This window comes from Cibotium barometz, chromosome 5 (assembly GCF_041138505.1).
Source record: "Cibotium barometz isolate CiBa-2024 chromosome 5, ASM4113850v1, whole genome shotgun sequence".
NCBI classification, from domain to species: domain Eukaryota; kingdom Viridiplantae; phylum Streptophyta; class Polypodiopsida; order Cyatheales; family Cibotiaceae; genus Cibotium; species Cibotium barometz.
In genome coordinates this window covers 3,525,001-3,537,016 of record NC_141050.1, presented here as the reverse complement: position 1 = coordinate 3,537,016, position 12,016 = coordinate 3,525,001, and the positions used below count along the sequence as shown (strand labels likewise).

At 43.4% G+C, this 12,016-nt stretch overlaps 1 protein-coding gene across 1 annotated transcript in view; it reads right to left on the bottom strand.

Annotated features, from left to right (window-relative positions):
* LOC147637973 (uncharacterized) overlaps positions 1-12,016 on the bottom strand; it is a 112,673-nt gene that overhangs the window by 67,788 nt on the left and 32,869 nt on the right. Inside the window, 7 exon segments of the mRNA XM_086797067.1 lie at positions 1,401-1,457; positions 2,359-2,436; positions 2,790-2,882; positions 2,976-3,092; positions 3,179-3,310; positions 10,007-10,086; positions 10,220-10,392. Of these exon segments, the coding sequence (XP_086653193.1) occupies positions 1,401-1,457; positions 2,359-2,436; positions 2,790-2,882; positions 2,976-3,092; positions 3,179-3,310; positions 10,007-10,086; positions 10,220-10,392 (730 nt within the window).

Here is a 12,016-nt window from a genome sequence, read left to right as displayed (position 1 = left end):
GAAATAATATCAATCCTTGGGGGGGGGCCGGCCGTTCCGGCCTCAGTGTGGTGTCATCTATCTATGCTCAGAGTTGTTAATTTCTTTTTATTGCTATTTTGTCTTGTGCTATTGTCTTTAAGAGTGTATATTAAAGTGCTAATTGGAGAAGTGAGTCCAGGAAGGGGTGACCCCTGCTTGGGTCTCGTTTCAGTATATATGTATATATATATGTATATATGTATATATATATGTATATATGTATATATATATGTATATATGTATATATATATGTATATATATAGAAACAGACGCCTCTAACACGCCTCTAACATCTCTAAAAAATATGAGTCTTTCAAGACGCATACCATACCCGCCTCGTGCCAAACGCCTCTGACGCCTCTAACAACCCTGATCTAGAAATCATGGATGGTGTCGGTGGCCTAACGCTTGCGATCTTGTTGGCGGCGGTGAATATTAGAGAGCTCGAAGAAGTGGTCGATGAGATAGGCGGAGTAGATGCGGAGATCTGCGGAGAGGTGGTCGAGACCCCGAACAATATGGCGAGCGCGACGAGGGCGTGGTAATGATAGCTACTCTAGGGGATTAGGGAATCAGAGGCATGGAAGGTCTCCCACAGAGATATCTAGAGCTCTGTAGGAGAATGGGGAATCGAGAAGCTCGATGCGCTCCGTGTCCTCCTCTTGATCGACACCGAAGACCACCTCATACGGGGCGCCGAGAGTGGGAGCACACAAAGATGGCTCTCCTGAGGCGATCGTAGAGGTGATGGCCAAGATGGTGGAAGTCACCATTGAAGGTGTCGCCCGGGCAGTTGATGGAGCCGGAGATGAAGGTGATGGAGAAGCAGCGGAGGTGGATAATGGTGTGGCGGAGAGGGTGGAAACAACCGCTGTAGAAGATGGGTGAATGGGGAGAGTGGAAACAGTTGGTGGCGAAGAGGGGGTGACGGATAGGGTGGAAACAGCTGCTGTAGAAGATGGGGGGATGGAGAGGTTGGAACGGCCCATCAATATACATCCATCAGACACGATCGAATATAGCATGTAATACAAAATAAAATGGAACTGACACACGCTAATGAGAAGCATGACGAAAAGTGCAATGCAAACTCTCTTGGGGGGGGGGAGAGAGAGAGAGAGAGAGAGAGAGAGAGAGGAGAGAAGAGAAGAGAAAAGAAGAGAATGTATTAGCATCAAAACCCGATGGGTCTACAAGACCAATAAGTGAAGCATAAAACTGGATGTCAAAAACATGAAAATGAGAACCATATGCCAAAAAAACAGACCCCACGTACTACGCAGGCCTTGTATATACAATGATGGACAGAACTCATTATGTGTGAGAGAAAGAGGGGGGTGGGGATGGTGTGTGTGTGTGTGTGTGTGTGTAGGGCGCACCTTCGTGAGATCTCTAATGGCAAAGAGACCAATGCATACTTCACCATTTACCATCCACTGCCAAGGCCACAAACATAAAACTGTTAAAAATTGAAATCATAAAACACAGAAAACTATGCTAGATCACACAAGTAAAGGGTCCATAAGCTTGACTTCTTCTTTTTTGAGGAATGGGAGGTTTTGGTTTTGGTTGGTGGGGTTTTTTTGGGTTCGGGACGTGGGGGGGGGGTTTGTAAAATGAATTTGGGGCAGCAATTTTAAGTATATGTCAGTGTCATTTATACTGAAAACTTATTCTAAAATCACTGTACTACAATTGATAATATAATAATTTATACCACAAATGTATTAGAACATGAAAATTGATATTACTATTATTGTACAATGTTATAAGGTTAAATTCTAGGATTTCAAAAATAAAATATTTTCAAGATATCATATAGATTATGAATTTTGTATTGCATATGTTGTATTAGTATTACTGTTACTATTGGTATATTTATATCATACGCTTGTGTGAGAGTCTCTCTCACACACACACAAATATATATTTATGAATTTATTCTCTTTTCATATATTAAAATATTTTTTGACATTTTCATTTACATCTTGTATATTTATTACCAGTGACAATAGCAGCTAGGGGGGGATGGGGGGGGTGGTGGTGTTGGGGGGGAGGGAGAGAAAGAGATGAAAAATAGCAGCTAGCAAAACTTCTAAATACACTTTTTTTATTTAAAAAAATCTCACACTTATAGAGACAAACTTCTAAACACACACTTCAAAAAAAAAATCATCAAATTTCCCTTGCACATCTTTGAATGGAAGCCTGCCTGCCTCCATACACGGCAGGCCAAAAAACATTTTCACATGAATTGGAAAAAATCCATCACAGCAGGTCTTGTAATCACACTATTAATAGCTTAAAAATTCTGAATCTTTTGAGTTTTTTGCTTACCTTCTCAGTTCTACAATTGGGTTCACAGCTATGGTTGATGAAACGTCCCAGATTTCCTTTGACACCAGCATCAATAACCTACACAAAAAACTTGCCAAATTTGCAGTCTCTCAATTTTTTGCTTTCTTGGGAAACATACTTGCAACACGTTAATCACAACCCCCGTGCCCAACTTCCTGCTTGCAAGAGTGGCAACGGCAGCCTTTTCACCCTGCAGGGGGCACACACGGTCAGCTGAAATGGATCGGCCACAGGTGGCTGTCCATGCCCACCTCCCCCTCTTGCCATCGCCCCATCCAACCATGCCACAGTTGGCTGCAATGAAATGAAATGATGGCACTGTGTAGCTATTCAACTTATGGACATCCTGTGCTGCAACACTTTCTAACTAAATATCAAGACATTGCAGGATCCAGGAAAAAGGAAATTACCTCACTGCTGTTTAATGTCATGAAATAGAAGTGCTTCTGGCCCCGCATTGCATACTCTTTCTGGCGAGCTTCGTACGCAACCATCTCCAATACCTACATTAAAAAACGTTTAGTATAGATCATTCAGGCGTAAACATTTTGCACGTCCTGTATCACAATAAATCAAGTCAGTTTGAACTCCCTTACCTCTCCAACATACTCAATCATAAAGGCTCCCATGGAGACATCCTGCAAAACTTGTAAGCCAAAGCCTTTCTTCCCACAACGAAACCAACCAACTTTTGTGTATAATCTTCTCTGGAACTTCATGTTGCAAGTGGGATGATATCAGAGTTCACTACTATCATGATTTCAATCTCATACGCTACAACAAACAGTTGCCTATATACCTGTTGGTTGGAGCAGACATCCCCACAAGGACAGGTCTGAGAAACACACTCAATACTCAGCATGCGATTTAAGCAATCCTCCCCACATCCCACTCCACCATCTTTTGGAGGCACGCATCCACAAACCATTTGCTGAAACAATTAAACAGTGTCAGATCAAATCACCCACATTAGGTTAGAAGCTTAACACAATTATTTCAATGCAGAACTAAGCTATCAAAGCACCCCTGTAATGAGAAACATGTCAGAAACTTTAGAAAGCCAAAAAATATCTGAGCAATTCAACCGATTGTTACATAACCTGCATTTACAACAATCATCTAAGGACAAGGTATGTATAGGGAGAGGCCAGTGGATGAGGTGAAATGCAGAAGGGGTGTCTAAAAGAGTGTTTGACCTTGAGAGGCCAATTGCCTCACCCTATTAAGTGCCCAATGAGAGAGGCCGTAGGCATTAATTTGTATGTCTAAAGGTGAAGGCCTCTCAACAAGGTCACCTGGCCACCTCTTAACCCTTTAGACTCTCTATTATGAACACAAACCAGGTAAATACAAGTGCTGTAACACCAATGTTTAGCTCATGGTTTACCCACATTCAGAATCCATTGCATCTAGGTACACACCACGAGAAAGTGCAACACTCCCAAATCTACTCAAGGAGCTTGTAACTAGGAGCCTCAACTTTTATTCATAGATAGCATGCACTGACACCCCAACTTTGGGTGAACACCAGTACGACCAGCCGGGGCACTTTTTACCCTCAATAAGAGGGTATTTTTCCCCCGAGCTCATATGCATGTGAACCTGCCCTTATTTTACTTATAAGGTCTGTACTTTGGCACTTTTTCTGATACATTGCACTTTGTGCCTCTCCTTGTACTCTCACGATTGCTTGTGTGTGTGTGTGTGTGTGTGTGTGTGTGGATTCTTGTGCTTGGCTGCACCTTCATTCCAACCTTTGGTATCAGAGCTAGCTTTCATCACCAAGGACTTCTCTTTCTCCATTTTCAGCTCATTTGCTGCTCAGAAGTGTGATACAAGCTGCAGCCCATTTTTGAATTTTTAGCCTATTTTGTCGCCTTCCCTAGCTTCAAAGGAAGCCTACTAGGCTTCTTCTTTTTTCCGACTTGCCTTAGGCCTAGGATCCTCCCATAGTTACTAATTTTTCACCACCCCCCGCAGGCGGGCTTAATTATCCGCCCATAGGCGATGCCGCTAAGGAAGCACCAAGGGGGGGGGTTTTGAACCCAATACCTCTTGGTCCTAGGCAAACACCTTCCCAGTTGAGCTATTGTCATGGCCCTGTGAAAATGGAACAGCACAAGTGTGGGCATGGTGGCTGCTAAGCAAAAATATTAAATGATTCACATTTGGGGTGCCCGGACAGAGATAATGATGTGTGGACATCTCCAAGTGTGAAGGGGGGAACAAGAACATTAATGTTTTAATGTTTTATTTATGGTTGCCCCTAGGGCTTAGTGGCCCCTAGGGAACTTTAATGTTTATTAAGGTTGGGGCCCTAGGATAAGTTTGGAGAGAGGCCACTCCACTTTTAGAGTTGCATGCCTCTCTCGTCTCTCTCTCTCTCTACCTTTTGGGGAGTCGTGTAAGCTCAAGCGTGGAGAAGGAGAAAAGAAGCTGGTCGACTGCTGGCTGTGGTTTTTGCTGCTGTTTCTGTGCAAACCTGCCCGTGCAGTCCACGTGTGCAGGCCGTACAGAGTTGTACGACAGCAAGTACAGAGGTACGGCTGCTGCAGGTTCTTCTACTGGTACAGGCGACGCTGACAGTGACTGAGAGCTGACCAGGCCGTACAGCTTTGTACGTACAGCAGGTACTGTGTACGGCTGCTGCTGTACTGTGTACAACTGCTGCAAGTCAAGCGGCTGTTATCTCTGTTGTTAGCTGTTTGCAGGCGACTGCAGTTGCAGTCTCAGGCAGCGCAGGCAGGTACAGCTGCCACGTGGACTGCTGGTACAGTCGTACGGACAGGACAGGTGCAGGCGGCGCTGGACAGGACAGGTGCAGGTTGCATTGACCGATACAGTCAGCGGGCGGCTGCTATGGGGTACTGACCAGTACAGTCTAGGCACCTGTGGAAATTGTACGGACAGGTACAGTAGTGTTCTAATGACCTATACGGGCAGGTACAGCTGGTTGCAGATCTATTCAGACTGGAACAGTAGGGAACAGTGCATCTCCAGCTGCAGGCTAAGCTTTCCCAGAGTTATCTGGTACATCAGACAAGTGGTTGCAAGAAGGCAAGTACAGATTGGTACGATTGGCTTCGCAAGTGCAGAACCGCGAGCTAATTTGGTAAGTTCTGAACTTGTCCTTCTATCTTTCTTTCCATTGGCTTATGTCTGTTGCAGAGTCGTACTATCTAGCCCCTTGTGAGAGGAGGGGTATGGTAGATTGAAAGGGTGGAAACAGAGATTGGACAGTGAATGTATGTTTGTGCTGAGTTGTGGAACCATGTACATGGGATATGCCAGATGTATGCTCAAGGCTGCCCTGCTAAATGGTCTTGGCTAATCAGAGGGAAACACAGTGTTGCTTTTGTGGGACACAGATCTGTGTGTGAATCCTCTGTGCTAAGAGGTATTGTGGGCTGCCAGATTGGACATCCAGGTGTATTTCTCCTGGCTGGTTTTGTTGTACTCAGCTTTACATCTTTTTTGAAATTGAATAAAGAAATACCGCAAGGGGCGCCAAGCTTTGGGGCCAACAGGTGTCGTTTTCATTTCAGATTTGGGGCACTCTAGCTCTAATCAAATTTGTTTTTATATCTGGACTACAAGTGGAAGGGTGACTGCTAGTCTACCGCACTTTGGTTTCTACCAGAGGCCGGTTCCAAGGTTCCGTCCCCGGGACCTATCATCAACTTTCTTAAGGGGGTGAGCTCGTGGTTGACTCGAGGAAAGTCATCGCTGAAAAATTCAGCAACATGTCTGATACTGAAGACAAGTACTTTTATCATGAAGAGGAAGAGCAAGAGACCTCCCGAGAAATGAATCCGAGGATATTCTTGTAGGAGAACAGGTTGCAGATGATGAGCAATATGAGGATGTAACACAACCAGAAGATGTGCCTAGTAAAGAGAAAGATGATGCTCGGTTTAAAAATCGTTTGGCTGGTGTTATGGATGTGTTTATGTAGCTCACACAAAGTGAGAAGTTTGCTGAATTTATGAAATCCCGTACAGAGCCCGAAAAGAAGAAGAAGAAGAAGGTGCGTTCTAAGAACCTTCCTCAAGGTCATAGTGGTGCCTTCCCATAGGATCCATCTTTTGGACAGTTTCCGAACATGCAACATGCTTTTGGTGCTAACTCTCAGAGTTCCTTCTATGGACAGCAATCTATTCCTCAACAGACTATGCATCCAGGTTATTTTGGTGGTGGCTCGATGTTCCAATCTATGACTGGGGGTTATCCTCAGGGAGGCATGGGTATGCTAGGGACTTTTGGAGCAAATTTTCAGCCTGGTATGCAGGGGAATATGTATGGTGGTATGGAGTCCGGAATGCAAGGAAACATGTTTGGGGGCATGCAACCTGGAATGCAAGCAAATATGTATGGGGACATGCAGCCCGGTATGCATAATGGTATGTTTGGAAACATGACTGGAATGTATGGCATGCCAGGTGTGGGAATGGGTAATGTTGACCCTATGATGGGCATGAATGTTGGGGACAGCAATCTTGCGAAGCCACTTCCATAGCTCGTTGGGCAGAGTTAATGCAAGATTTTGATTTTGAGATCCGTTATCGGAAAGGGTCCAACGATAATCTAACGCCTATGGGAAAGGCAAAGGATTATAAGGAAGGGGGAGCTGCTGTGAAATTTGATACATTCAGTGGAGCCAAAGATAAATTAAAAGCACTTACCTTTTCACAACAGTTTGATGCTGCTTTTTTTGGTGGTAATTACACAGAGTCCTCAAAGGTGAGAAAAGCTGCGACTTTTCTCAAAGGCAATGCATTGCAGTAGTGGTCTACTCTTCTTCTGCACGGCATAGCACCAACTACTTGGGTGCAATTTAAACAGGTGTTCTCTTCCGTATGGCTCACATCTACTTTTGAGGTGGATGTTATGACTGCATGGCACAAGTTGGATGCTTCAAAGTGTGAAAATTTGGAAGATTATAATAAGAAGTTTTGGGAAGCTTTACTCCCAGTTACTTCTTACCGTGCAGTGCCTTTGTCTGAGCAAGTAGAGAAGTATTGTTGTGGGCTGCCCAAGGAAGTGCATGACTATTCTATCAAGACTCGAGTAACGAATATGTCACAGATGATAGAGAATGCTATGACAGCTAATGCGTTACTCACTGGAGGTTCATCTGGGTTTAAAGGAAGTAAGAACTCGAGCAAGAAAGCTGAAAAATCTGGGCATGCTTCACGTGATACTAAAGGGTCTTCAGAGACGCGGTATAAGAAGTTGCCAATGCCCAAGAGAACTTCTGAGAAAAGACAGGCTTTGAGAGATGCTCGGAACATATGTCATTTAATTGTCCCAAGAGAAAGTCCCAAAAGGACTCTGACAATAAGGGAGAGCCCACGTCAAAGAAACCAAAACCTTCTGCAGGGTTAGTTCCTGATCTTGTGGGAGAACAGCCAGGTGGTGAAGAGACAGAGTTGTGCAGGGCATGGGGCAAAGTGAGCGATGAGAATGCCTTGATATTCTTTGACACAGGTGCTAGAGCCAACTTTATTTCACCAGATTTGGCTGGCCGATTGGGGATTCGTGCAGAGGAGATGGGGCCGTTATATGAGGCTAACATGGCTTGTCCAGGGTATGCAGAACCCGTCACTCCTATCATTGGGAAGCTCAGGCTTCATTTGCAGGGTTATGTGGACAGCGAAGAGTTTTTCATCATGCCACTTGATGGCTATGATGTTTTGTTGGGTATGCCATGTTGCCACAGAGTACATGCGGTGGTGGACACATACAATAGGAAAATCACTCTGACTCATAGAGGGAAAGAACATGTTTTGGATGTAAAACTTAAAGGGGAATATGTTCCTATTGTATCAGCTTCGGCAATTTCATCAGTAATGAAAAAGCATCTTTCCGCGTACTTGATTTATGTAAAGGATGCAAAAGATGATGAGTCTAAATCTAATTTGTCTATGCTAGATAAGGACAGGATTGATTTCTTATGTGGATTCCAAGATTGTTTTTCCGAGTCATTGCCAAGAGAACTTCCTCCTGAGAGGCCAGAAGATCATGCCATTGATCTAATTCCTGGTAGTACTCCACCAAATAGACCGTCGTATCGTGTTAGCGCAGCCCAACAGGAAGAAATTATAAGTTAGGTACAAGAGCTTTTGAATAAAGGGTTGATACAGCCTAGCTCATCACCCTTTTGCTCACCTGTACTCTTAGTGCAAAAGAAGGATGGTTCTTGGCGCATGTGTATTGATTACAGGGCGCTAAACAAGAACACCATCAAGAATCGATTCCCCATTCCGAGGTTTGCTTTATTATCTTTGAAGAGACTGGCAGTGGATTGACGATAAGCGAAACGCAAGAAGACCAGGAGTCGGGCTGAACTGTACACGACTGTAGAAACACCAATGATGTCTAATCTCGAGCCTATGCACTCTTCCCAATAGAATGAGGAAGGGCTGCAAATTTGAGGCTGAGATAGGGACTGTTTGGGACTATTCTAGGCTATGTACGAATGTTGTAAATGAATATGAATGCTGAGTTTTACCTTCACCAAGTGGCTGTAGCAAAACGATGAAGATATGAATACTGAAAACTGTATGTATGCTGAAAACGCAAAGGGGACTGAAGGGCTGAATGCTGTAGATGTTGCGTTTTACTGCATAGAGGCTGAATTGCTCAAGCGTTGATGCTCCTAGATGCTAATGAGGAAAACGTTGAGGTATGAGGTGCTGAATTCTGCAATCGCTTTATGCTCCTTGTGCTGAAGGCTCCAAGCGTTGAGTGCTTCAAGGCTGAATGAGATATATGAATGAATAAATGGATGATATGCTGGGCTATTTATATGGGCAAGGGGTGCTGGTCAGCCGGCTACAGGGCTAGGTGACTGCACTTGTCCAAATAAAATATATAAATGATGTAAAAAATGCCCAATAAATGCTGTAAAAAATGGGAATAATATTGAATAAATTGTGATGGCCGCTAGATGATATCTGAAGGCTTCTGCAATGGTCTAGCTGGCCTACATGCATATGAAATGACCTATTCCAACCACTTTTGGCAGTCATTGATATAGTGCCCAGGTTTCCTACAGTAGTTGCACTTACCCTTGTTCTTTTCTTCACTTTCTACTCATATAGTAAGTATCAAAACTAGGTGCAAGCCTCCTTTGCAGCGATGATCGCTTAAACTTTTCCATTGACCCATCCTTGCTTCATAAATAGTGACTCATGTTGAACCTCAAGCTGTAAGCCCATTTTATATATAAAAGAGACTTCTAACAACAGGTTGTAAACCTAAATGAAGAACTAGTTCAGTGCAGATAAAGTGGCTTTACATACTTATGAGAAACCTATAAAAAAGTGTTATCGCCCCCGCCTCTGTATCTCCCCTGTCCAAGCGCCAACACATTAGACAGGCTGGGGACGATCTGTTAAGTCCCTTCAAGACCTATTACATTTGATACCTAGCACTGATAGGGTTTACTGATAAACTATTCTTGATGGTCTTGGCTGGACACATGGTTTAGACATAACATCAACATGTGCGCACATAGATTATTACACAAATACGCAAGCATACATGCTTAAGCATTAACACAAAATTGAGGTAATCTCCAGAAACACAAAACATGGATCCCATCACGTGCCAACCTAATACTTGCCTCATCAACCGTCTGTGTTTTCCTGCGACGATGCTGGAAAATGTTATGCTTGATCAAGGTCCATGTGGCCTGTGGCCAGCCTGCAGATCACTAGAAGAGTCAGATCAAGGCCGGAAAATAACTTCACTTCATCTAAGTATATGCACATATGCTTCTACATACCAAGCCCGCCTGCCAAATGATACCCCTTACTAACTATACCCAAAATCTTACATTCACGCGGTAAGCCATTTGAGAGCTTTGAATCTATTGGAGGATCCTTTCCATTGCCATCCTCACAGAAAGAAACTTCTGAAATGTTCAGCTCTGCATTAATCTCTGCATTAGACTTCTCTTGAGGTACAGAGCAATCTGCAAACTTTTTATTTGGGTTGTCTTTGCAAATCCTAGAACCAAAACGTAGAGAAACATGAACCAGCTTTTAAGATCAAAAAACCTATTGAGAACAAAAATATACTGCAATTGACATTCCTATCATGCATAACTTAAGCACAAATCTACATAGACATTAGCTAAATCAAATGTATACCTATGGAAAATCAGGTCTTAACAAAGATCAAAGTGCCATCCTAACTCCAAGAGAGCCTACTCACACAACTTCTGATCATCAACTCCATCACAAAATGCATCTCCTCTCGTGTCATCACTGCCCAAGAGTAGGTGCAAGCTCATACACAAAGATATGTCCACCTTAGTGACCAAATCTTCACAGATAAATGGATGTGAAAGCCTTTACAAATCAGGGTGCCCATTTAATAAATTGCCCACATATCAATGAGTGAGTGTGAACAGCCAAACAAGAGCATGTTTCCATGCTAAATCTCAGGCTGATGTAACCATTTAGGCATTCTCTATGCTTCCGACCTCTAGACCAGCTTTGGACCTATGGACGAGCTCCATAGCACACATGACGCCTTATGGCAAGGGATTTGTGTCTACACCAAGGGTCATGTGAACTGGCGCCTCATGAGAGGGGACTTATGTCTACGTCGTGGGCCAATAGGCTGGATGTGTGAGGCTGGGGATTTCGGCCGGCATCCATACTTAGAGTATAGTTAACCTGAGTACGTAATGTCTATGCCTGGAATGACCGCCCGTTACAAGCTAAATGAAAAGGAGATTATAAAACACATTCTTATGCATGGCGTACTTGCCTGCCTAGAACTCTTTTCGCATGAACTGTTTTACTGCCTACAAGATCTGTGTGTGTAGTTTACGAGGAGGGGGTGCTCTCTCATGAACCATACGTGTCTTTATTCTGACCTCGCTTGTGGGCTATAGACAAATGGTAGGTGTGACGCTAAACTCTTTGTTTAAGCTTACTACAGTTACAGTTCACTTTGATGTTTGGCACCTCCACACTTCATTAAAGTACGGCCCAACAACTTACAAGGGAGTCTGGGCATCCACACTTCATTAATGAGTGGGTGGACAAAATTTGGGTCATTTATCCCTTTTGATCAGCCAGGCTATCGGACATGCACCCTCCCCACTTAGGGAGAGATGTGACCTCTGCTAAGGTGGCCCAATGGCCACCCATTATGCATATGGTAAGCTTTTCCCTCTCTCCCTCCTCCCTCATGAATAGGGCCTTGTTGGGGATTCGGAGCTCTCGAGTGTAATCGCGTGTATGTGACCGTCTCGTATGTGTACCCACTTGTGTCCATATGTGTAATGCCCCCAAAGGGTTAAATGTATGTGTGTATCCACCCTATGTGTGTGTGTACAAACACCCCTTGTATCTAGATAAGATAAGGAAGTGTGCCATGTGTCATGTGTTCATTGTAAACCTACAAAAAGGCATTGTACTTGGTGATTATTAATCAATCAAATACTGTTGAGTCGTGCGTCTTCCACGTTGGGCATGTTCCTGGATTCATCTAGGTATATTATATTATATATATATATATATATATATAATATGTATATTATATTATATATATATATATATAATATACATATTATATATATATATATAATGTATATATATATATATATAATATACATATT